The 25,415-nt window shown below is 37.6% G+C and overlaps 1 protein-coding gene across 1 annotated transcript in view; it reads right to left on the bottom strand.

The window, feature by feature from the left end:
- CNTNAP2 (contactin associated protein 2) overlaps window positions 1-25,415 on the bottom strand; it is a 1,177,124-nt gene that overhangs the window by 176,358 nt on the left and 975,351 nt on the right. Inside the window, exon 15 of the mRNA XM_075083760.1 lies at window positions 2,213-2,340. Within this exon, the coding sequence (XP_074939861.1) occupies window positions 2,213-2,340 (128 nt within the window). The remainder of the gene's footprint in view (window positions 1-2,212; window positions 2,341-25,415) is intronic.

Genomic DNA, 25,415 nt, shown 5'->3' with positions numbered 1-25,415 from the left:
CTGAACTTATTGTGCTGCGACAAGAGAGTCAACACCTCTAGTATTAATAATGTTGGTTTTGATGCATGTAATACAGAAAAAATTGGATTAATTGTTTTTTAAAATCCCCTTCCACAAATTCAGCATTTTGGATCTTTTTTCCCTTTGGAATGAAAGCACATTTTAATATTTTGCAGAAACCTTGTTTTTCACAAGCTCTGATCCGTGGTGAGACAGTACTGATCTGTGGTACAGCAGCTGTTTTATGTAGTCAAGAAAGAATATGAAGGGGAATGCATAGTAAATGTACTCAGAATATAAAATGGGAGCTTTTACTAACTGCAAAGGATTGGAGTTTATATTATCTCCTGTGAGAGAACTTATACCACTCTTTTGACAATAATATATGGTCATGGAGGTAAATTCAAATTTGTTGATAGGCAAAGGGGTTTTTTAAAACTACAAATTCTTTCTGTAAAGTTCAAACAGAAAATTAAATTAATCAGGATGTTAGGAATACACCCACTCAGTTTCCCAAATGGCTGTGTCACTCAGTCACACACTAATAAAGGCTACCGTCTGCTCAAATGAGGTTTCATTTACATTAATATTTAGAAATGGCCCACACTTTAGAGACTGGTATTTCTAGCAGCACTCAGATTCAGGATATGAGGAATACAGGTGCAAGAAAAATGGTATTCATTATTTCCTAGTCATGACTTGTAAGATTATCACAAAAATATTTGTCAAACATAGTGGAAAAACAAACACAAACTGACCTGTGATTAGTCAAACACTATAAATAACAAGCACCAAACAGGTGATGTGAAAGTTTGCAAACATCCCATATTTGTTTCTGCTCATTAGGCATCAGATTCATTAACAAAAGCTGGAAGGATCGTTTGCTCAACCCAGAAAGACCACGAACAGAAAAAGAGGCTAAGCACATTCAGTTATATCACTGAGCAATAGCCTAGGGTTTTGAGGCACCAGACTGGGACCCAGAAAACTCTCTTTCGTACTTGTCCTGCTGCGTAACTTTGAGTCCTGCTGGATGACTCCGACTGAGTTCCTCAGTTGGGATTAATTACTTTAGCTTAAGGCAGGGATAATGATACTGACCTTCCTTGTAAAGTACTTAGAAACATGCAGATGGAAAGCATGTGGCTGTAAAGGGGAAGAGGAGGAAGGACAAACCATACTTGTCCCTGCTGTGCCATGTTAGATGCTGGTTGTTCAACTTGCATGTACTACGCCTACCCATTCAATATTTCTACATCACTGCAATCTCATAGGCTGACTTACAGTACTCTTTACCAGCATCTCAGGATGGATTTTGTATTCCTTACAGACCATGCAAACATTAGCTATTGTAAATTAATCAGGCAACCTTTCCTTACTGGACCTCTTGTAAGAGGATGGCCTTCAAGTACAGAGGACAAGTGTAACGTGCCAACTGCATAGAGTTTAAGTTTTTGAAGTGTGATTTAAAAGGGCCTTAAGCTGTTGCTCTGCCTTCGGTGGTGAATTTCACCTTCTGAAATACAAAATATATTGAAGGAAGAATACAATCCTCCTAACTTCATCCCAACTTTTTTGTGTGTGTGAAGTGGAAATTTATCCATTATCCTGATTTACTCTATCACCTGCTGAACAAACTGGAGGATGTACACCTCCAGCATAGAGATGTGCACTCAGTCTGGAAATCAGAGACTACTATTAAAAACTCCCAATGTTTTACATGGAAACATCTAGCCCTAATATGGTTAACAATTGATAACAATCTTGTTAAACTTTATACACCCGTAAAGAGAATTTACAGCAATAAGTTTTGCCATCATGGTACTATTTATATCCCATAAGCATAGTTTACAGTGATATGCATAGCAATGGTAATGACACTGACAAGAGCATTCAACAGAAGTACAGATGTTGAGAGATGTTCTTATGTAATCTGTATTACCGCTTATATCTACATAAACTTAGTTGAATAATCAAAGTTGCCACATTTACCATAAAATAAAGACATATATCAATATTTTAAATGCAAAGATGAGCCATTATATGTGCAGTTTCATAGACAAAATTTCTCAAATCACATCATGCTTTCACAGAAGAAAGTCCCTGAGTAAACAGCCACTTCTCTAAACCTACATAGGGTGTCTACAAGGTTACCAATTTCCAATTTAATTTGCTTTCTATGCAGGAGTAAGTGGAAGAACAGACAACTTACGATCTCCTTGACAACGCACAGGACCCACAGATATCTTGGCTTCAGACCCAGGCCGGTCAACATCTCCAACCACCACCTGACTCACTGGTAGGTGCTCCTTGTATGACAACATCCCAGTATCTTTTCTCCTGAATTACAGAGAGAGAGAAAAATAAAGCGATTGTGAAATATATAAAAATAATTTCCTTGATCATTATTGTTGTTCAATAAACTCAGCACCAAAAGAATAGATGTGTAACAATTATACCAGTACAGTATTACCATCTAAAAACCTGTCTCAAACAATGTCAGTTTGAGCAATAACACTGCCTGTTTACTGGATAGCAGTGGATGGATAGCAGATACTGCCACCCAGGAACACAGAGGAGCAGCTTGCTATGTGGCTAGTCCTGGACTTATCTGGGCTTATGTGGGTCTTCCTGCTTTCCAGACTGACCAGCTCCACACTAGTGGGTAACACTTTGCTGTTGATCTCCTTGCTGATGTCTTCTGAGGGGGAAAAACATGCTACTGCTTCCTAGAAGTGTATCTTTTTTGCTCTAGTTACTGCCAGTTATTATCCTAATGATACAACCCCTGCATACCAAGGAAACAGTGCTTCTTTTATATTTAACATTTTTAGTATTATATTTAAAAAGAGAAATTAAAGACTAATTATCTGAAAAGGCTTGCCATCTTAGTCCTGTCATTTCTAACACTAAATGCCTAAGTCCAAAAAATCTAAACTTGTGAACCTAACCATGAATACGCAGCTCAAACCCCATTTTAGTTAGAAAGATGACCAAAATTCAATTTATAGTAATCTCTAAAAGCTCCTTATTTCTACTGCAGTGAGTAATCTGGTGCCTTTATCATGCCTAGACCAAATCACTATGCACCATTATAACATTTTTCCTTTATCATTTCAAGAGCTGAATCCAGATGGCATGTTGAGTGCTGTTTGTTCCAAACAGAAAATAAAATAAACTAAATTTAATTCGGTACCTTATCACTCAGGTGGATTTTTTGGGGTTTTGCTTTTTTTTTACATGAACACATGGAAGGCCAAAAATATCCACACAGGAAAAAATGTACTATATATAGTGTTAGGACTATAGTTTTTGGCTTTTCTCTCCTTTTTTTTTTCTCTTCCTTTTTAGATGTACCTTGCCATTTAACTGAGTATCTAAAGTAAGAAACTTTTTGATCTAAAAATTAATTCCTTTGTTCAAAAATACCATAGGATGAAAGATGAATTCAGGAAATGGAAAAGTTACTCAATGAATATAACTGAGAACTGGTAATGTCAGGAAACTGGAAGTCTTTTTCATCTCTAACTTGGATAACTCCATGATCATTAGACTGCTAACAACTTGGAAGCACAGCTGGTATCTGCATGATCTGTGGTAATGCTCGGAGTTTTCCACTGCATGGTAGTATTTTCCAGTAGCGTCTCCAGTCATCATTCTCACCAGGTCCTTCTGAAGAGATGGAAGGCAGAACATTCTTTGTAAAAGAAGCACAACTAAAGCAATTAACAAAATAACCATCACATTCTCCAACAACAGTTAGTTGGAACTCCTGTCTGTTCTCTGTGATGAAGAAAGTAATTAGACATTTAATTACTAGAGTTTTTCAAGTAGTAGACGACTGTTTCCCTTAAACCCTACGTTCTTTCCCTTCAGAGCATTTGCCTTTCTCCATAGGCCCTTTGTATTGCTGAGATCATTAACCCTTTCTGGTTGGACACAGCTATACTAGGTGCTATGTCAGTGAGGCTGCTACAGGGTACTGCTGGAAAGGAAGGAAAATGGAGAGGAGTAAGAGGCTGCTTCTGCAGATTGTGTTAAATTGTAGCATACCACTTTTCACCCACATATAGCAATGCCCTTTAAAAAGATATCGTATTCATCAAGTTGGATACAGGCAATATAAGAAAAGGGAGATTAAAGGACTTTCCCTTTAAGAAAGAAAAGAGTGAATAACAAAGCCAGGTATATAGACCTAATCTTCTATCTCTGCTAAAGACCTGTATCCGTGGGACCCACTCCCTTCTAATAGAGGATAAATGTAGGTCATCACTTCACTCTTTCTGAGATTTTCCTCTGAGACTGGCTTTCTCTGCTGATTGCTACTCTTTCAAAGAATGCTTTAAAGATGGACGTGTCTATTTAAAATAAAGAATTCTTCAAAGAGCAGTAAAAAGAAAACTATTGGCATTTCTCTTCTTTCCTTCCCCTCTCACAAAAAGAACTAATATTTCAGCTCCAAATAAGGATGTCAAAGGGCAGCCCTTTTCCTGTCACCAATAGCCTTCACCTACTTTGAAGCAAATAAAAAGGAGCACTAATGATTTTCTCCCCCTTTACTGACCATGTTTCTATTAATTTTAATATTTTATTTATGCAGTTAGTGATACGGTCATTTTAAAGCTGTTGCTATGACAATAAATCTAAATGTTAGAGTTCTTTTCAGGAATAGCATAATTTTCTGTTAATCGCATACTTGTCTCATTGTAGGAAATGCATTCTCTCCTGCACAGGAGCTATTGAGGGCTGGGAGTACTGGACTAAGAGTTGAGAGAAATGCATTGTCTTTTCTCCAGCAAAACCTGCCTAGTTTGTTTGCTCTTAACAAAAAGGGGATAATGATAGCTTTTGGCCTAAGCCTGCACCAAAAAGACAAATACGTTCAAGAGACTGAGTGGCTCTGTTATGCTTTTCTAAGGTACTTGTAGTTACTCTGGACATACTAATCAGCGCTGACAAAGTCAAAAAAATTATAAACCAAAGACTGATTAAAATGCTTGACTTTGTACTACACACTTAGAAATAATCACATCTGGAACACTCAATTCCTGCAAGTGATAATGCTTCTGCTGGTATTTAAAGACTTTGCACATTAAGAGGGTGGAGAAAGTCTCTGAAGTTTTTCCTCACCAAAGAAAATCCCCTTAGGAGAATAAAGATTGAATGTAGAGTGTGTCATATTCCTATTAATAGCCAAATGGGAGATGTAAGAATCTGATCAAATCCTGTAATTATTACCAAGAGATATTGATGAAATCTCAGTGTAATTTTCTATTTCTAATTTCTTTTCCTATATATGACAGTGTGCAAAGTGCTTCAGGGTGCCTTTGAATGAAACCAGCAGATACTAGTGTAAGATTTATCATTGTTTTGATTACGATCATCTACTTACTCTTTATAAGCATTCTATGGTATGTAAAAAAGTAGTGCATTACACATATATCAGCAAATGACATATTCAAAGTAATGATACAATTTTGTATCGCTATTAATTTGTTTATATAATGATTTTGTACAACCAGTCTTCTGTTACTGAAGAAATTTATTTTCTCCAATTTTGTTAGACATCACTTAATAATCAGTCTAGTCCTACACAGGAAAACACATAAAGAATATACTACAGGTAGGAACGGAATTAATTTTAAAAGATATGCTTACTTGAGCTGAGGAACTGAAATTGTTTTGAGCATACAAATAAAACACCTACTGGATTGAAACTGTAGTATGTGCTTGTTTTGGCTGGGGTAAAGTTAATTTTCTAAACAGAAGCTAGTATGGGGCTGTGTTTTGGAATCCTGCTAGAAACACTGTTGATATTCAGGGATGTTTTAGTTACTGCTGAGCAGAACTTACACAGCGTCAAGGCCTTTTCTGCTTCTTGTACCACCCTACCAGCGAGCAGGCTGGGGTGCACAAGAAGCTGGGAGGGGAGACACAGCCAGGACAGCTGAGCCCAACTGACCAAAGGGATATCCCATGCCATATGAAGTCATGCTCAGCATATAAACTGGGGGAAGGGGAAGGAACGGGGAAGGTTTGGAGTGATGGTGTTTGCCTTCCAAAGTAACTGTTAGGTGTGATGAAGCCCTGCTTTCCTGGAGATGGCTGAACACCTGCCTGCCAGTGGGATGCAGTGAATTAATTCCTTGTTTTGCTTTGCTTGTGTGTGCAGCTTTTGCTTTACCTATTAAACTGTCTTTATCTCGACCCATGAGTTTTCTCACTTTTACCCTTCTGATTCTCTCCCCCACCCCACCTGGAGGGAATGAGTGAGCGTCTGCGTGGTGCTTAGTTGCCAACTGGGGTTAAACCACGACCAGTGTTAAACACAATTGACCACCTCTCAAAAGACCCGGTTTTTTTACCACACAAGTACCTCTATTGTAATCCCTGAATTTGCATAATCTATCTAAGAGAGGTATAAAGCAGTTTAGTCCAGCTAATATCTGCAAATGAATGTCTGTTAAAAAAAATTGTGAAGGGTACAGACATGCCAAGTATTAGTATTTTCTCTCTTCCAAAAATATCTGGCAAGAATTTTATTTATATTAGAACTGCTAAGAAAAGCTAATATTACAGAGAATTTAATGAACAATGCAATTTTGGCAGCAGCCTTAGTAATCTGGAAGTGAGTTACTTGGAAATACGCAAGCGCTAATTAACAGGATTAAAAACAGGGCAAACAAAAGCCAGGATTAAAGCAGAACTAGCTAACTTTTGAAAGTGTTTTGATAAAATTTGGTTAACTTTTTTGTGTATGTGGTGCAAAAGCCGTACCTTTAGATTCACTGTGTTCCCAGGGCTCTGCCCTTCTTATGAATTGTAAACTGCCAACAATATACTCAAGGCTGAAAACTTTTATTTCCACATGAATTTCCACAAGAATCTTCAGGGATTCTTATAGATCTCTTGTCCCTTTCCCAAATATCTAGTCACCTCAGATACCTTTACATGTTAAGTTGGAGCTAATGACTCTCCCTTGACCTGGCTGCCAACGGGTTTTCTGGAGAACTTCTCCTTACTATACAGAGTCATATAAACTGACGGTGAGTCATAACTCAATTCAAGTTTTTTTCCACAAAGGCATTGGACAGGCTGAGGTCCTAGAAAATATATTGTTCTCATATTCCTAACAGCAAAAGGAGAAGTTTGAACTCCTACAATTAAGACTGATCTTAAGGTAGTTAAGCTTCTTTAGCATACTGGTAAAAAAAAGAGAAAGTGCCACCAACCTTTAGCAACATGCATATAATTATGATCTATCAGGTGTTTTAGTTGGGTAAGCAAAGCCTATGTGCAGGTACAACTGTTAGCTACATGCAAACAAGGGTTTGCAAGGGCTTTGTTTCAGTGGACAATGCAGAAGTAAAACAGGGAAGCACCCTGGATTTTTATTTTTATTTTTGAAAGCACTCACCTCCTGAAAATATAAACAATATGATGAAAGACGATCTAATCCCAGCATGCTAATCACTAACATAAACAAGTCCATCCTTTGACATCTATTAGTGGAGATAAATGATACCAAAGACGTGAGTCTGTTGGTGCAGCAGGCATAAGTAATCTTTGTTTAGGAATTATAAAAGATTGAATTTATTAAATTAACTTAATACACAAGAATCATATTCACAAATAGTCCCACCAGAAGAATGATGAACAAATTGAAGATACCCTCAGTGACAATGAACTGTACAAAAGAAACAGTAGAATTTGTATACAGCACAAGTCACTTAAGTTACTTTCAGGACCTCCAAACCTTCTCTGAAGAACAAACCAGTTTAAATTAGCCATTCAAAGACATGTTTAATTGACACTTTTTTTCCTGGGATTGAGACTTCAATCTCCTTTTTCACTTTACACAGTCTATCCCTCCCCTGACCTTTAAGATGAATAAACTTTAAAATTACATTAGGAAATAAATTTGCTCCTTTGGATACCTCTCAAATCTTATAATCCTATAACACCAACCCTCTTAATTAAATGCAGGTTAATTTGAATCATTATAAACAACCTTATGAGGATTATATGCTTTAATAGTGATTAGAAAATGAATAATTGATAAGGTATACAGTATGTAATTCAACAAATGCTAATAAAATGCCTATTTAAAAAAAAAGTTAATAACATCTTGATTTTTTTTACAAAAAACTTAAAACATGAGTCTTCCAAAGATAGAGTGTCTGAACAACACTTTCCAGTATGACCAGGTATGTGGGATTGAGCTGAACAACATAGGATGCTTGATGCTGAAACTGTATCACCACAGAATCTATGCAAGCAGTTTGGTGAGAGTTTCTGAGTTAAGAAGTTGACAGGAGGCCTCCTCCATTTCTTCCCTTTTCTCTGTTTGGCAAGAGACAAGACACAGAACCCTCTGGCAACTCAGAAGGAAGCTTGAAGACCAGGGGATATGCCAGTGCTATCGTGGCACATACTGATTCCATGTGCTAGAGATGTGAAGTGAGATACTTTGAGAAATTGGTGACAAATGTGTCTCATTTAAAAAATTCATCAGGAAGAAGACTGATATAGTTTAGACTGGTTTTACAGAGCTCTTGCCTGAAAGGAGTTCTTGACTTTCCTCTCAAAGAGGAGTTTGTGAGAAACTGAATAACCACCGCAAAAGGTAAATAATGGAGACAGCAAACTGGGCTCTGCTTTCTTTTGAACTATATGGATCAATTTCGGGGGAAAATCTGCCTTTGGTGAGTATTTGCTCATATTCCCCTTCCAACAAAACAGTGGAGACAGAAGGTCTCTCCTGCAAGCAGAGCAGCTCCTCTTTTGAACTTAATTTCTTCAGTGTTCTTCCCCAGAAAAAAAAAAACAACAAACAAACCCAAGACAGGGCTCCTCTTCTTGTGGGGTCCAGCAACTCCTCTGGCTTGACTGTTAACCTTTCTTACTTCTATAACAAGATATTTTAGGAATGGAATCTAGGAACTCTACCATGCTGTAACTGATCTTTGCACCTCTAGATCTTTGCATCTGTCAACAATTTAATTGATTGTCTTCCTCAGTTTCAAAATAATTTAAGTAGGACAGAGAATGTGTGTAGCATTTCCTTTGTGAGAAATGCTGAATCTTGTATTGGGATGTCCCTTTGACCTTGGGTGATTATGAAGACAAGATTACTCGGGATTCAGCTGAAGCCAAGAAAAGAAAGTTCTCCTGTGGACCTATGGCTGAAATGGGATGCTACCGGAATCTTCCAAGAAAAACTGACATTGGAAAGGCCTTGTTCAAAGAAAATTTTTTTAAAGTGAGTTAAAAAATCCATTTGGCACTTTCAAAACAGTAGGATTCATTTATCTCAAAATATTTCAAAATTCAAAAGATCTTTTGAAAAATAAGTTAATAAATAAATATTTTACAAATAACACACAATTCACAATGCCAAAAAAGCTTTCTAGTCATCCTTAGAGAGTTTTAAATTCTTTGGTTTATGACAGAAACTTGAGAAAACTCTGTTCTCAACACATGTAATCAAACGAAGGACAATAAATTAAATGATCCATTCAAGTATTCAATATGCCCCAGAAAGTTAAATGTCTTTCTTCCTAACCACTTTGACAAAGAGAAACCTGTATTCATTCCATGATCCATTCACACATGCTGAAACTTTCCATGAAATAGCAGGCTACCTTAGCTCCAAGGGAAGAAAATCATAAAGGACCGTACTGAGTATTACCACTTATTTCAAAAGTTCTCTAGTTTAAAACCCCAAGCATTTTTAATTACATTTTTGTATATCTGAATGCATTTTTGTACACCTGAATGCGCTATAGTAAGGGTAACATTTTACTGTGTGCACACTAAAGGCAGTTGTCTAATGAAATGTGTGTTTTTAATATCTATACTATTGAATGTACTATTGCAAGATCTATGCAGATAAATGATGTATTATTTGCAGTTATCTATTCTACTAACTATCCACAAGCCTTTGGTTCATGTTCTGTCAAACTATCAGACCAAATGTGCTTCTGGCAGGATTTTTAAGGCACAAGGATCTTTATTGGAAGAAATATTAAAAATTTCAGAGCAGCAGCTTAGAGGCTTCATTTCTTGGAGCTCTTGACAACTTTGACAGTTTTATTTCATACAACTGAAAGAGCTAAATAAAAATAATTGAGTATGGCATGACAAAATAACAGGTGGCTATAGTTAATGGTGATTTCAGCCCCTCTATGCCTGTTGAATTCAATATGGTACTAAAGCGCATAACTTAGTGTTGAATTTGGTCCAGAAAATTTAATGAAGTATGGCATTTACTGTACCTAGAAAATGTCACTAAAACTTAATTGTATAAACATCTACCATTGCTCCTACCCTTTCACTGTCACCTCCTGTGGTGTTCATCCTTACATCACATCTATGCATATACCTCATGCAACACTTCAGACATCTTACACTTCACACAAAGGCACCATGAGGAGCATAATGGTGCTGTGATTTAGCTCAACTCTTCAGTTGCTTGTATAGCTATGACACCAAATACTTTGGGAAAAAATCTAGGTTGATCACACTCTGGAACAGAGTGCTTGATTAGGCAACCTCATAATCTCCTTCATACACATGATAAGTAGGTTGGTTCTATCTTCCAAATTTGTATCTCCTGGTAAGCATTTTTCATGCTTTGTCTTTTTATGCCAAACTGTTGATTCATTTGGCCTTGTTTATTTTTAACATAGATGATATCTGAGCCCTTTTAGCCTTACTTTTGGGCTTCTGTAAAATAGAGTTTGTTGGTAAGCATAAAGATGTCTTACATGAAAAATGTTATATTCAGGTGTGTTGGATTCTGCTCTCTGTAACAAAGTAAGTGTAAAAAATTACACTTATCCTAATTCTGTATCACAGGTGACATTTTGGGAGACACAGAAAAATTATGTTTCTTGGTAGACATCATGTGGAAAAGAAGCATACCAGCATCCTTCTACTAAATAATATACTATTTAAATAGCCAATAAAGAGACATTAGATGGGGAAGAAGTAATGTCATATGCTATTAAAAGGAAAATTCCAAGAGAAGATACTATTCAGCGATTTATTTCCTTTCTGTAAAGGCCTCACCCACATCTGTACTGATTTTTAAGAAAATTTAGGTATTTGAGCTCTTTCTATCCTGACTGACCTCAACCTTTAATTGTAACAACCACAACATCCTATTTTCTGTATCTATAATCAATTCTCATTCATGAAACACTGTATTTTTATGGTATTACAGATGATCTGCTAACCATCTCCCCTCAGAAGACTCAGCTTCCCTTCAGTCCTTAGAGGTAACTATCACACTGTACTTCAATTTTCTCTCCAGTCTCGGCCCCAGAAGATCGCTTCCAATTTTACTTCCGTGGGTGTATGGAAGAAGGCAAAGCCACAAGAGTGATGTTTCTCTCTTTCTGCTTTCCTGGAGATGGCTGAACACCTGCCTGCTGATGGGAAGTAGCAAATAAATTCCTTATTTTGCTCTGCTCATGCATGTAGCTTTTGCTTTACCTATTATACTGTTTTTATCTCAACCCACAAGTTTTTGCACTTTTCCAGTTCTCTCCTCTGTCCCAATGTGGCTGTGTGATGAGGCTTAGGGGCCTACTGGGGTTAAACCACAACACCCCAAATTAGGAAGAATTTGTCTGTTCTTCCCCAATAGTCTTACATGAAAGCTATTCCAGGACTTCATTCCTGATGGCTAGAAATCCTGCTTTCCAGGCTTAACGTATTGGTAAATATTTGATTCACAGGACACTATTTTTTGTGTTCATTGATGTCTACTAGCATAAATATTTCTTCCTTGCTCATTTTTACTTCAATGTATTTTTAGAGAAAATGACACTACTACGTTTTAGCACATGGGAGATGGAAGACAATGCAGAGACAAATAAGCTGCTGCTAACCCCAACTATTGTGTGCACAAAACACTGTGCAAAGATTGTAGTTCAGCCCTGAAAAGCAGCCTGGCTCCACAGGCAAGAACCGTGGCTGAGCAAATAAACCTTGCCAAAAGCCTTCTGAAGAACATAAGAATAGAAGAAATGACCTGTAGCATCAGAACAACAGTTCGCCTGCTCCATCATCCTGTTGTGGACAGTGGCAATAAGACAGGCTACTGAGGGCAAGTATGTGAGCATGGCCACTTTTGTCATGCATTCACCTTTCACTCCCCCACCACCGACCATGACTGCATTAGAAGTGTTACAGGGTGAACAGTGCTTACAGTATCCATTAATGGACCTGTTTTCCATGAATCTATTAAATCCTTTTCTGAACCTACTAATGATGTCTGCTTGCACAGCCTCCTCTGGCAGCAAGTTCCAGAAGTTTACTAGTGGTTGTGTAAAGCAGTACGATTTTCACCATCTGTTTTAAGCTGGTCATATATCAATTAACAGGTCTATACTAGCTTGTGGTGGCTTTGTGCTGTGCTCCTATGCACTATGTTAACAGTGTTCTATTTTATATGAACTTCCCTTCTTGTTTATTCTTTATCAAACAACAAAAAGTGGCTTCATGTGCAACAGTACCCAGGGAAATCATGCCAGTTCCTTCTGAACAAGGTATTACACTGCTTGAAGGAAGATCTTAAGGGCCAAAATAAACAGAAATAGAGTCAGTGAGGAAACTATGAAACTATGCTCACGTATCTTTAAGGAAGCGGAGTTCAGAAACAGAAAGGTATGAGTTAATTGTTTTCTAAGGTCTCCAAACAGTTTTCTAAGGTCTTCAGAAAAAAAATAATTGTTTACAAACAAGAACAATCTGTTTTACAATTATAGAGGACTTACTGACAGTAAACGAAACAGAACCTGGAGGTTTGCAGATATGTTCTTCAGCTGTATAATTTACACTGAGCTTATAACAATTTATACAAGGTCGTAAGTGATTTGCAAGCTGTAGTACATCAGAAGCAAAAACTGAAATCATATAAGAATCATGAGGAGGTAGGTGCTATAAATATCAGAAGTACGTCACTAGAAGGTTCCTGAGAAGGTTCAGTAAGCTGAGAAAGTTAAGTAAGGACAGGTATAAAAGATCAACTGATTTTCTGAACTCTGAAACAGTTGAATAACCACTTAGCTGAACCTTCAGTAATCATTAAAGAAACTTGTAAAAAAACCCGAAAAAATCAATGTTACCAGAAATAATAACAGTTTCTTGAATTATGGGATAATATTCATTCTAGATCAACAATGGGAGTAAGCATAAAGTGGTCAAGTGGTTGACTCTTTGGAAAAAATACCACTGAGATCACTAAAATAAGAGGTTTTTTTGTTTTACTATAGTCTCCTATAAAGAAAGAAAACATATGTTTAATTCAGTTTCAAAATACTTTCCCATTTTGTTTACTGGGACAGCCTCCAGTTTTTATCATTCAATTTATTTTGTGATAAGGCTTGCAATTGAATCCTATCACCCATTTCTGTTTTGCGTTCACTTCCTTGACTGAAGGTGAAGAAGATTTAACAAAATAGAAGATGAAATAATTTAGTATCTCCATGAAACTTGCATTTCCTTGACATCAGGTCTTTTCTAGGGAGTTGTAATTAAAATAAAAGTCAGTATGCATTCTGGCAGTTCTGTTATGCATTACTTGCATCTTCTTTTTGTGTTGAGAACCCTTGAGATCTGGTTAGCCACCTCATTTTCCAGGAAATCCTGAATGACAGTAGACAATGCTTCTAATCATTATTCATTCTACTATTCTTACAAATACCTAGTAAGTGTAAAGCAACTTCTGATCCCCAACTAAGTGCCTATCAAATAATAATTTGTAGTTTGTGAAGATGACAGGCCTTACTGGCAAACCAGACCTTTGAGGTCTTTTTGGCAAGAAAAGAATGAGGATATTTATGTATAAAGACGCCTTAGGAACTAAAGTTACATAAAGTGTCCAGATTGATGGAGAAGATGTATATGACATCGTAGGTTAAAAAAAAATTATGCAGCTCCCCAAGTAACACAAAATTATGATGAAGTGTCAGTTTTCATTCTTTGCAGTTTTAGTGGCAATCCCTTTTCTAAAGAAGTAATAATAGCATGCAGCAAGTGCTAATAAAAATCTCCCTCAAAATCTTCAGTCCTGGAGCCTACCTCTCCATAAAGTCCCCAATTGTGCAGAAATGCATTCTCCATTCTCTATTCTAACAATGCATTTCTATTGCCAATGATGGGAAATGGAATCAATTTCATAATGTTTTGAATATGCTATCCTTTGGATAAAGCTGATTTTCTTCCAAATGAATCCACATAGTCCAAATTATTAGAGAACTTTTCAAAATGCAGCTTTTTAATCTAAATAATTCCAGCCCAGTGTTTAGTAAGGTCCATTATAGAAAGTTTCCACCTGGTCAAACAAGCCTGTTTCCATTTGGCAATACTACCTTCTTCCTACTATGACAAAAGTGAAGGTGCTGTTTAAGTGGACAAGTGATTGAGAAAAAGTGGCATTGCTACATCTGTAGCTTCTGCACATGTCTGTAAGCTAGACATCCTCCAGGAGCATGACTCTCATGCTATGGTATTGATTGACCATAGTGGAAAACCTGAAACAATGGTAAAGGGAGCATTATTATCCAGTAGTTTGTATTTCCTTTTCAACATCTATGACTTGTGATGGTATTCCTGGTCACAGCTATCAAGTGTTTCACAGAGTGCCTAACAAATGTTTTTATCAAGTTGCAATGTATTTGTTTCTTTGTGGTCAAGACAGACAGTAAGCTCTTCATTTAAACCAGTGTCTAATTTTCAAAACATTTGCAGCTGATGTTGGAATCTTTGTGGTTTCTTCATTGTACAGCTAAACCAAAGATACAACTAGAGATATAATCAACAGTATATCCACTTCCCCCTACAAACTTGAACTATTTCATTCGTACATTATTACACTTACCACCTACAAACAAGCGCTCTGTATAAAAATCTCTCAGTTAAAAGACAATCAGCATAAATACTGTAGGTAGCAAAATACAAGAGTAGCACAGGCATTCAAAAAACACGTCTTATTTAGCAACTGAAGCTGAACTGCTACTGTCTTCTCTCTGGTGACCAATGATAGAATCCAAGGGAACAGCAGGAAGATATGCCAGGGGAGGTTTAGGTTGGATATTAGGCAAAGGTTCTTCACCCAGAGGGTGGTGGAGCACTGGAACAGGTTCCCTGGGGAGGCAGTCATGGCACCAAGCCTGACAATATTAAAGAAGCACTTGGACAATGCCCTCAGAGATATGGTGTGAATTTGGGGTTGTCCTGTGCAGGGACAGGAGTTGGACTTGATGATCCTTGTGGGTCCCTTCCAACTCAGGACATTCTATGATTCTGTGATTCTGACAATGAAAGGAAGAACAAAATAATGTTTTACCTACATTTTGATTCCTTACAATATATATTTTATCATGTTTTGCAGATGGCAAGGGCAAAACTGACACAGATCCAGGGAATAAACAGACCCTGAATTTTAAAAAAATCTGCAAATTGTTCAGATCACTTACACACAGAAAGTGAACCAACTCCTAATCCACCAGGAAACTGTTTAATTTGTCTAAGAAACAAAGCCAGCTGCCCAACAGAGGAGAAAGTGGTTCCAGTTGCCATTCTTTTTCAAGCTTACTGAGGTAGTTTTTAAATTTATTGTCTATTGTTTTGTTATATCCTCTGCTAGGCAAAAATGTATCAACAAATAAACATATTTTGAATCGCAGTACTCTCTTCACCTTCTCTCAAAATACGGAAAATCTTAGGCCTGTAATTTTTCAAGGACTTTATAGCCAGTCATAAGACTGTTGCATCATTTTTCAACTAAATCAAGTCCACAAATTTCAGGGAATGCATATAAGCCAGCAACAGCACCTCATTTAACAGATATTAGTAGAAAATAACTGGAAGATCCCAATATTGTGAAGATTACCCCCTGCAAGCTCTGCAACTGGACACTTCAATATTCAGCTTGGACAGCTTGTTGGATAAATTAGAGTTAAAATGTTATTCCTTACCCATTTCCTATAAAAGCAGTATGAAACTAAAATCTGAAACATGCATTAGGAGTATGCAGTAACTCCCAATGCCTTTACAGACTTCAGATTTTTTCATCATCTCTATAACTATATTGTTCTTTTGTGGCAACAGGGAAAATACCTGAATCTACAAAAGGTTGTTAGAAATACCTGATTTATTCAGCAATAGCTGTTTTAAACCAAATGCTCCAGTCTTTGAAAGGGTCCCTGTTGTCCTTACATCACTTCCACACTACAACAAGCTATGTGTGTTTATATATATATACACACACACACGCATACATATAAATATATGTACAAAGAGCTAACCAACTCAAGCTGAAACATGGAAAATTCCAATGAGATATGAGGAAAAATTTTCCATCATGACAGCAGTCAAACCCTGCCACAGGTCATCCAGAGGGATTCTGGGATGTCCGTGAACATGGACAGGACTCAAATGGATGCAGTCCTCAACCACCCAGCCAGATTCCATTGGCCCTGAGCAGCAGGTCAGACTAGATGGCTGCTGGAGGCCACTTTCAGACTGAATTGCTCTGCGATCTGATGAGTGTATATATATATATCTAGATGAGTTTAGTGCAAAACCTAACCTTCAGCAAGAGTATTTAATAAACTTACGCTTCTGCTGCCCAGCTCAGTTTCCTCAATGATCTCCTCAGTTCTTTACTTTAGAGTAAGGCAAGTCAATATTAATCTTTACTCCAAACATCTTTTTGCTCTTCTAATAAAGTAAGCTAATAACTGATATTTCTGAGCTTTCTGTTCACTTTTGCCATCATCTATCTGCTATCTGGATTCAAGGGATTTATATCAGTTGATGTGTTGGCTTTTTTCACAGTCCTTAAAGGAACTCACAGTTTCTCTGCTTTTAATATCAGTGATTCAAAATTTCTTGTTCTGGGTTTTTTTCCTGAACAAAATGGCAGCAGGAGATAATGGCAGTTTTAAAAGCATTATTTGTAAGTGTATTGTGTGAATTAGGAGTTTGGATTTTATTCCTGGGTCTTATGAAATCCTTTATACATTTCTGATACAATTTTCTTTCAGGAAAAATGGATAGATATCTTAGACACTTAAATTCATACTCTTTTGCAAAATGTTTTAATTCAACAGTCACACTGTTGACTGTTAAATGTTATTATGTCAGCAAATGACTGGCTTTAGAAATGAAATTACATGTTTAGTGATAGCATTTTAAACATTTCTGTTTCATATAAATAATAACTGCAAATTCATTTATGCTTTTGCAATGGCAACACAAAACTACATCAAAGATAAAGTTTTTAATATTTGCTGTATTTTTTCTTCATCACATTTTCTAACACTGTCAGCAGATTTTTATCTTATTATTTTTATACTTGCCTGCTTGCTTGGAAATCGGCTTCTTAATTTTCATTTCTACTTTCTATTTAACTATATATATAGCTAAGTATATATACACTCAAGTACTTCAATACAGGCAACTGGATAACTTAAGTAACAACCCCAGCTCATAGCTCCAGAAAGATTTTGCTTCCCTCAATCTACATTTAACATAATTTTGTAAACAACTTCCGCTTGACCAAAAACCAAGCAAAATATAGTATTTGTGATAATGTAAAGGAATACACGTTATTAGCTGTTCTGAGATATTGGTTTAGGTAGAATGATTTCTTCCCAGTAAAACATTTCTTCTCCTTCAGCAAAATATGAAAAAAAAACAGAAAGGCGCTTTATATAGACACATTTTTAGTGTAAAGAATCCATGTAGCATCTTAATGCCAATTTAAAGACTGTTGAAAATAACATGAGATACAAATGAAACAAATTACCTTGGACCTGATTTATGAAGTCTCCACTGCATACTCAGACAGCTCGTATAAACTTTGAGGGATCTCCAGGGACCCTATTTCCTACATTTACTAATTTTCATCACTAGAGTATACTGCGCGTGAACAGGAGTCAGAGGAAATAAAAATAGCTGGAGAACTGTGGGGGGCGTTGTGGCTGGGACAAAATGTCTAGCCATGATTAATTACAGATAAGTAGTAATTTGGAAAGCTTGGGGTATTCATTGATGACACAACACCCACAAAAACCAACCAACCAACCAAACAAAAAAAACAAAAAACCAAACCCCAGGAGGGAAACATGAATGGCAACTAAAATAAAACAACACCTGGTCCACAATATTAAAAAAAATTATAGAATTTAAACTTCTTTTACAAGTCTAACTAGAGGGTGGGGGGGAAAAAAGTAAAAGCAATTTACCTTTTCTGTTGGTGTTAGAACCATTGCCTTTATTGGTCAGTTTGCAGACTTTATGAGAGGTTACTGGATTGCTTTGTTTACTATAGACAGTGCAAGCAACCTTCCTCTTTAAAGTAAAATAATGCATTATGCATACAATACTCCCCAGACAAAGAGCAACATTGCAAGTGACTCTTGCCTTTTTTTTTTTCATCAGGCCTTTTGCAGTGCTAAGAATCCAGTGGGTAAAATGAGAAAAGGACAAAGAATGACTCTTCATCTAAATGCTGAAGTTTTGCAACTATCTGACTGATGAACTGATGAGATATTTTGATCAGTGCCTGTGAAGAAAATATCGCCATCAAGTCTGGGACCTGATACAAAAACCGTATCATACGGGCTTCTGGGCTTTTTATTCCCTGCTTCCCCTTTTCCCTTCCCTCCTTCCCTCCCCTCCAACCCCCATATGATTACTTCCTCTTTCTGTCTCATACATATATACAACCTGGTACACCAAAGAACAAACAGTCAAAACAGAGACATCTTTTGTTTACACTGGAGGCTTAATACCTTCAGCCTGATGGACTCCCTTGTGATTCTTTCAGCTAAAATACAACTGCTAATAGTAATAACAGCCAAGTGTGCACTACAGTCTTCATCTACCCTATAACACAGATTGTCACAGATTTCAGATGTCTTCTATATAGGATTGCACAGATTAAAAAAAAAAAGTCAGGGGAGTCCTACAATTTAAGAAGAAAAGAAAACCACTCTCTTCAAGAGCTAAGCAGTGTAAGGTACTGAGTGAAATACCTTGGGCTTGTCAGCACTGGGGCAATTTAATCTTCATAGCACTGCACTGAGGGCAGAGTCATTAATCTTTAAGTTAGCACACAAACAAAAGGAGGAGGAGGAGGAGAAAATAATTGGCAGCTGGAAGTCCTGCAGTGCACAGTGCTTAGCGTACTCTGCTCTCACCTGACAAGCTGAGACAGTAAGGTCATTTACTTCAAATTTAAGACCGTAAGCTTTTCATTCAGACTAAAAATTCTGTATGTTTCTAGGCAAGACACAGAAGACATTTTTGTTCTTGGTCACTTGATTTGTCACTCACACTGATCAGGAAGTTTAATAACAAAAAGAATACAAATATGCTGGAAATTATATTTTAAACCACCTGTATGGTAGAAGAAAAAATAATGTATCTGCATTTTCACCTGCTAGTTCATAAGCCCATCACAAATTTCTTAGAAGACTCTGAAAACAAGGGGATGTTTCTAACAATTTCAAGAATATCCCAGAGAGTAATAATTACAGATACCTAATTCTGATGGATTATTCTTTTAGTGCTGTTGTTGAGTGATTCTGTAACTTAAAAAGATCTGGATGAGACCAGCTGTCTGTGACTGGCTGTAAGTGCTGTCAGCTGAACACAGGAAAACCTGAACAGCAACACTCAGAAATGAGGTCGGCAGCAGGATGAACACACAATTTTTGTCTCAGTGATTTACAGAGCAAATTAATAAACAAGGATAACATCTTGTCAGCACTCTCCCCTTTAAGTCCATTCATTACTGCTAGCACTGAATGATGAATCAACCTGAAGTCAAATGGGAATCATCTTCATCCTTAGCAGGTTACTAGAGCTCAACCATTTTTACATATGCAACAAGGTAAAAGACTCTGCTTATGATACATGAAGAAGTACAGATTTCTGTTTCCTCATCCTCAACTGTGATAGTTTTGTATCGCTTGAAGGATGAAAAATCATAGTAACTGCAAAATAAGTGCACAGGACTGAATATGTCACATCAAGCAAGAAGGTGCCATTTTAACAAAGATAAGACAGAGTGCCAAACAGTTATTTCATGTCACACCAACATCCACATTTTCTTGTGTTTTCAGTTTTGGAGAAAGCTAAGAGTTGGTTCCTGAGCTGTTTGGCCACTGCTGTGAGCCACAGGCATTAAGAGAAACACTTTCTTTAATGTCAGTGAGTGGGAAGACAGCTAAATGTGAAGTGGTATCAGCTTGTTATAAACAAGGCCACGATCTAGTCCCAAAGGTGAATAATACATGAGGGAAAGAGACAAAACAGGAGTAATGTTTGCAGGTTTCATGATTCGCTGAATCCCCAAACTCCTAATGCCTTCAACCTGTATTAGTTCAGGCTGCAAATCTGTCAGGTCCCATGAGCTACATACATACGGCTCTTGTCAGTACTTTCATGAAACATCTCTAAAGGAGAAAGAGCAATCTAGGTGACCCTGGGTTTACCCAGGATCTGGACTAGAGTTGCCAGCTGTGGGCTATGGATTAACAATACAACACAAACATTAGGGATAACTCCAGGGCAGCAGGTACTGTCCTTCAAAGTCTGCATGAAACCAGTAGCCTGAACATTTACTGTGCAAGAGATGATATGCCCTTCATCTGCCCTCAAATTAACTTAAATCATTCACATTTATTTGCAGATCTTTACATTTGCTACTTAATTGGTACAGTTTGTCTAGCTCTACAATGCCAGCCATTTTTTAAGGAACTGCATAAATGGTGGTAATAATAAAAATAATAATAATTATGGTTTTATTCAAATAATGGTTTTTGTTTTTTAAAAAGCCTTACATTTTACCTAAAATTACTCATTTGAAGAAGATTTTGTTTAACAGCAACCCAGAGAATACCTTGCTACTAAACCCAGCAACCTCAGTAGAGTTTATTCTCTCAAGATTGAAGCAATCTGCCTTTGAATGTCAACCACACACTTTTTAATAAATGGTCTTGGTTAGCAAACAAAAATAAGCTTTTTTTATAATCTGACTCACTTACCTCTGAATTAATTTCACTTTGGAAACAAATAATGGATAATTTGGGGCTAAGGTTCATTTTGCTAGAATTGCTCTGGGTGAAGCTCTTCCCACCTGTGTTTTTGTTTCTTTATCGTGACAAAAATCATTACATAATATTTACATTGCAGCAACAACATGGGCTTCTCTTAAGAATCAGGTTCTATTTTAGATTATGTTTGATGCAGATATTTGAATTCTGTATCCCATATTCCCTGCCAATATCTACTGTTTGGTTTATTTACCATCCAGGCCTGATAATCAAGACATTAGGCGTGTGCTAAATAGCTCTACAACTTACAGAATGTTCTTTTTATTTTATTCAGACAGACAAAGTATAAAGTTGCTCAGTGAACTTTTAAAAAGCATTAACAGAAAAACCATCCAGATTTAAGGTGTATCAAGTCTATGCTGTAAGCTAGACCCTGGGAAAAATTACATTGTAAGTGAGTCCATAATTAATACAGCTGGTCCTGTACTTACACAAAATTACTCATATACTTGGTAAAAAAATAAAATCAAACACAAAATTTAGGGAAAAAAAAGTATTTCAGGCTGCCTAATGAGCTTTAATTTGTCCCCTGTACCTATCACCATGATACATTCCTTGACTGTTCACTGATTATTAGTTTTTCCAGAGGATTCCAGCATTATTTAGTACAGGAGGCAGACAATACTCATCTAGTAAAACACTGCTCACTATCCTAATTTACTCTCATGCATCAGTATGTAGACCCCATTTTATATTTAATGTGTATTTCTCATTGGATTTTCTAGAGTGCTCATTAGTACAGTAGATGATTGCTTCATAAATCCACCTATCTTTGCAATACCTCCATGAGGTGAGTATGTGGCATCACCTCCATTCTACAGATTGGATGTTAAGGCTGAAAGCTGTTAAGGTTAAAAGCATACATACATTTTTAGTGCTCAATCTGAAATGACTACAGGCATTTTTTTCTTGTTTTGTTTTGGAGGACAGCATTAGATACATTCAGAGAGAGTGATCACTTATTCCAGTTGCAGTTGTGAATGTTTGGTGTTTCCATAAACTGGACCCTTGGGTTTCCAGTCAGGTACCCAGAAAATTAGGATCAAACTAATGACTGCTCTGTGAAGAAATGGCTTATGAAACTTGGCAAGCACCATGCAGGAATGTGGTTCCAGAGGCAGAGTTAGAATCCAGTTCTCCAGGGGAGCATTCTCCTATCTTTGCTACGAGATCGTTCATCAAACTGCAGTTTCCTTCTTCATTTCTAACTTCTACAATAAAAATTGTGGACAATATTCTACTTACACTACATCATTCTGATTCAGCCTGACCCACTCTTCAGTGGCTCCCCTATGTCCTTTAAAGAGAGTGCCCTGCACTTCAAAATCTGAATCTCTGCACTGAGTCTCCTTCTTCACCTTTCATTCCCACAATTTCCACTCAGCAGACTTCTTTTCCCATTTTACTTCTCTACTGTTTCTAATATACTTGTTGCTCTAGCTACTGCCTTCTCCCCACTGTGCCTCCCTGTGCTCCCTGCTCCCCCCCCCAAAAAAAAACCAACCCAAAAAACCCTACAACAAAACTCTTTTCACATTGTCTGGGCAGAAACAGATATTAACTGTGGGTGTACCATGATCAAATGCAGTGCTCCCAGCTATGGCCAAGATATACAACTACTGCAAAACTCCCACCTGGCCTCTCTCAGCCCCAGTCTGGCATTTACCCAGCCCTTCTGTTTTAGGGAAGTGTAAGTTCTAAAATAAGCTGTGCTGATGAGCTAGAGTGACAGCTGTGGCAAGCTGCTTTGTCAGTCTGTGAGCTGAGACCTGCCTGCTCATCATAAGCTGCAAAGATCTCTGTAGTAACAGTAATTTCCACACTGTGCTGGAATACCCATGTGTAACTCTATTACAAAGGCTTACTAGTGTCTATGTCATGATGTCCAGATTTTATTTTAACATTTAACATTTATTTATATATAAAACTGTATATATTAGATCTATTAAGGTATAAATTAACATTTAACAGAGTTTAGTTCTGGAGTTATCTCAGTCAGTCCTTGCTTGGGGATCGTTGCATTGTGCTCCTCCCTGTAGCAAAGTAATGCTCCCAATATTTCTAAGTTAGCACTTTTGTACCTCTAAGGCTTAGAAGATAGTTTATGCAATTGTTGGAATATAAAAAGTTGTAATGGATGCACGCTTTCACAGCAACTGGATGCCTCTCTGAGCCTCTCAGTGGCCTCTGCCCTTCCTGGGCTCCCGTTGCTACCACTGGCTGAATCTACCTGCTCAAGGCAATTCTCCAAAAGTGCTGTTGCAGATACTGTGGTCCAAACCAGGAGCTGTTTTGCTGTCACAAGAGCTGAGCAGAGATGTGCTGGAGGTCCTGGTAAACATTCTGCCACTGATACCTGAATTCAGAGAGGTCCCCTCACCCCTGGAGCTCACTTGCTTTTTAGGTATTGATCAACCTGGGTAGAGAACATTCCTAACTAGGACTTATCAAAATAGTTTAAAAATCCCAAAAGCTAGGACTTTGGAATGGGCTAGATTTTGCCAAAATGAAACTGCAAAAATTAATCTTGAACAACATGTCCCTAAAGACTATAACGAGGCTTTCATTTCTTCTTGTGATTTACACACACTACAGATTAAAATGTAATAGCCAGTTGTATAACTATTTTTCATAAATTGTCCTGTAATATACAGTAGTTTTCCTGAAAAAAACCCTGAAATATATCCAGAGAAATACTGTATAAATGTCTTGTTTGAAGTTCTGAGGAAAAGTTGTATATCTGTTACGATAGTAATCTTATTTTAGATTTAAAAAATCTAATAATTATATTAATCTATTTATTATTAGACTCCACCTAATCTCAGTGTATATAGGGGGTGTAGAGGTTACAGAAAAAGATTATTGAGTGAACGCTGCTTATTAAATTCTCATCTGTGACTCTTAGAGAAGCCACAAGAAGAGATCAAAAGTCAATGCCATTTCCCCCATGCATTTCCCTCCACGTAAAAGAAAACAGTCAACATATGGTACAGAGACTATTATTCATGGATGCGCATCCAGTGCCTCAAGCAGTGAAAACCGTAAGTGCTCCTAATTCTGTCATTATCGTAATTATTATTACAATATCTTCCTTTTATCGCTACCATTTTGTCACAGAAGCAAATCTTCCTCCCTCCTGCCACACTGCTCTAGTGCTTATGTTTGAGTCAGAGTCCCCTGGCTATTCTTCACTCTCTATATAATTCTAGCTCTGAAATTTGGTACCATGTCAAATTCCTCTGTTCTAATACTGACTTGTCTATCTCTTTGGTGTTCAATAGCTCAGCCCATATCATAGATAACAGCATACTATCCTAACAAAATCAAAGCTTACGGTGGCTATGTCTGCCTCGTTTCCCACATCCTAATCTATCGCTTTTTGCAGGGCCTGGAAGATTTCCTTTCTTACTCTAATTTTGTATTTTTCATACTTCATTCTTGCAGACTACACCAAACTGGGAGGAGTGGCTAATATGCCAGAGGGTCATGCTGCCATCCAGAGGGACCTTGACAAGTTGGAGAAATGGGGTCACAGAAATATCAAGAAGTTCAACAGGGTAAAGTGTAGCATCTTGCAACCGGGGAAGAACAATCCCATGTACCAGTATATGCCGGGGAAAGGGCAGAAAAGGCCCTTGGGGGTTCTGGTGGATGCCAGCTTAAACATGAGCCAGCAATGTGGCCCTGTGGAGAATGAGGTTAATAGTAACCATGGCTGCCTTAGGTAAAGTATTGCCAGCAGGTCGAGGGAGGTGATCCTTCCCCTCCACTCAGCACTGGTGAGGCCACACCTGGAGCACTGTGTCCAGCTCTGGGTCCCCCAATATGAGAGAGAGATGGAATTACTGAAGAGAGTCCAGTGAAGAGCCACTAAAATGATTAAGGGACTAGAGCATCTCTCTTGTGAAGAGAAGCTGAGAGAGCTGGGAATATTCAGCCTGGAGAAGAGAAGGCTCAAGGGGGATCTTATCAACATCTAAGAATAGCTGAAGGGAGGGTGGAAAGAGGATGGAGCCAGGCTTTTTTTCAGTGGTGCCCAGTACCAGGACCAGAGGCAACAGGCACAAACTGAAACACAGGAGATTTTCTCTGAATACCAGAAAACACTCTTTACTATGAAGGTGACCAAGCACTGGCACAGGTTGCCCAGGGAAGCTGTACAGTCTCCATCCTTGGAGATATTCAAAAGCTGTCTAGACATGGTCCTGGGCAACAGTCTGTAGGTGGCCCTGCTTGAGCAGGTAGGTTGGACTAGATGAACTCTGAGGTCTATTC

Source organism: Phalacrocorax aristotelis, chromosome 2 (genome assembly GCF_949628215.1).
Source record: "Phalacrocorax aristotelis chromosome 2, bGulAri2.1, whole genome shotgun sequence".
Classification (NCBI taxonomy): domain Eukaryota; kingdom Metazoa; phylum Chordata; class Aves; order Suliformes; family Phalacrocoracidae; genus Phalacrocorax; species Phalacrocorax aristotelis.
The sequence above is the reverse complement of the archived record's forward strand: the minus strand, read 5'-3'. Positions and strand labels throughout refer to the sequence as shown.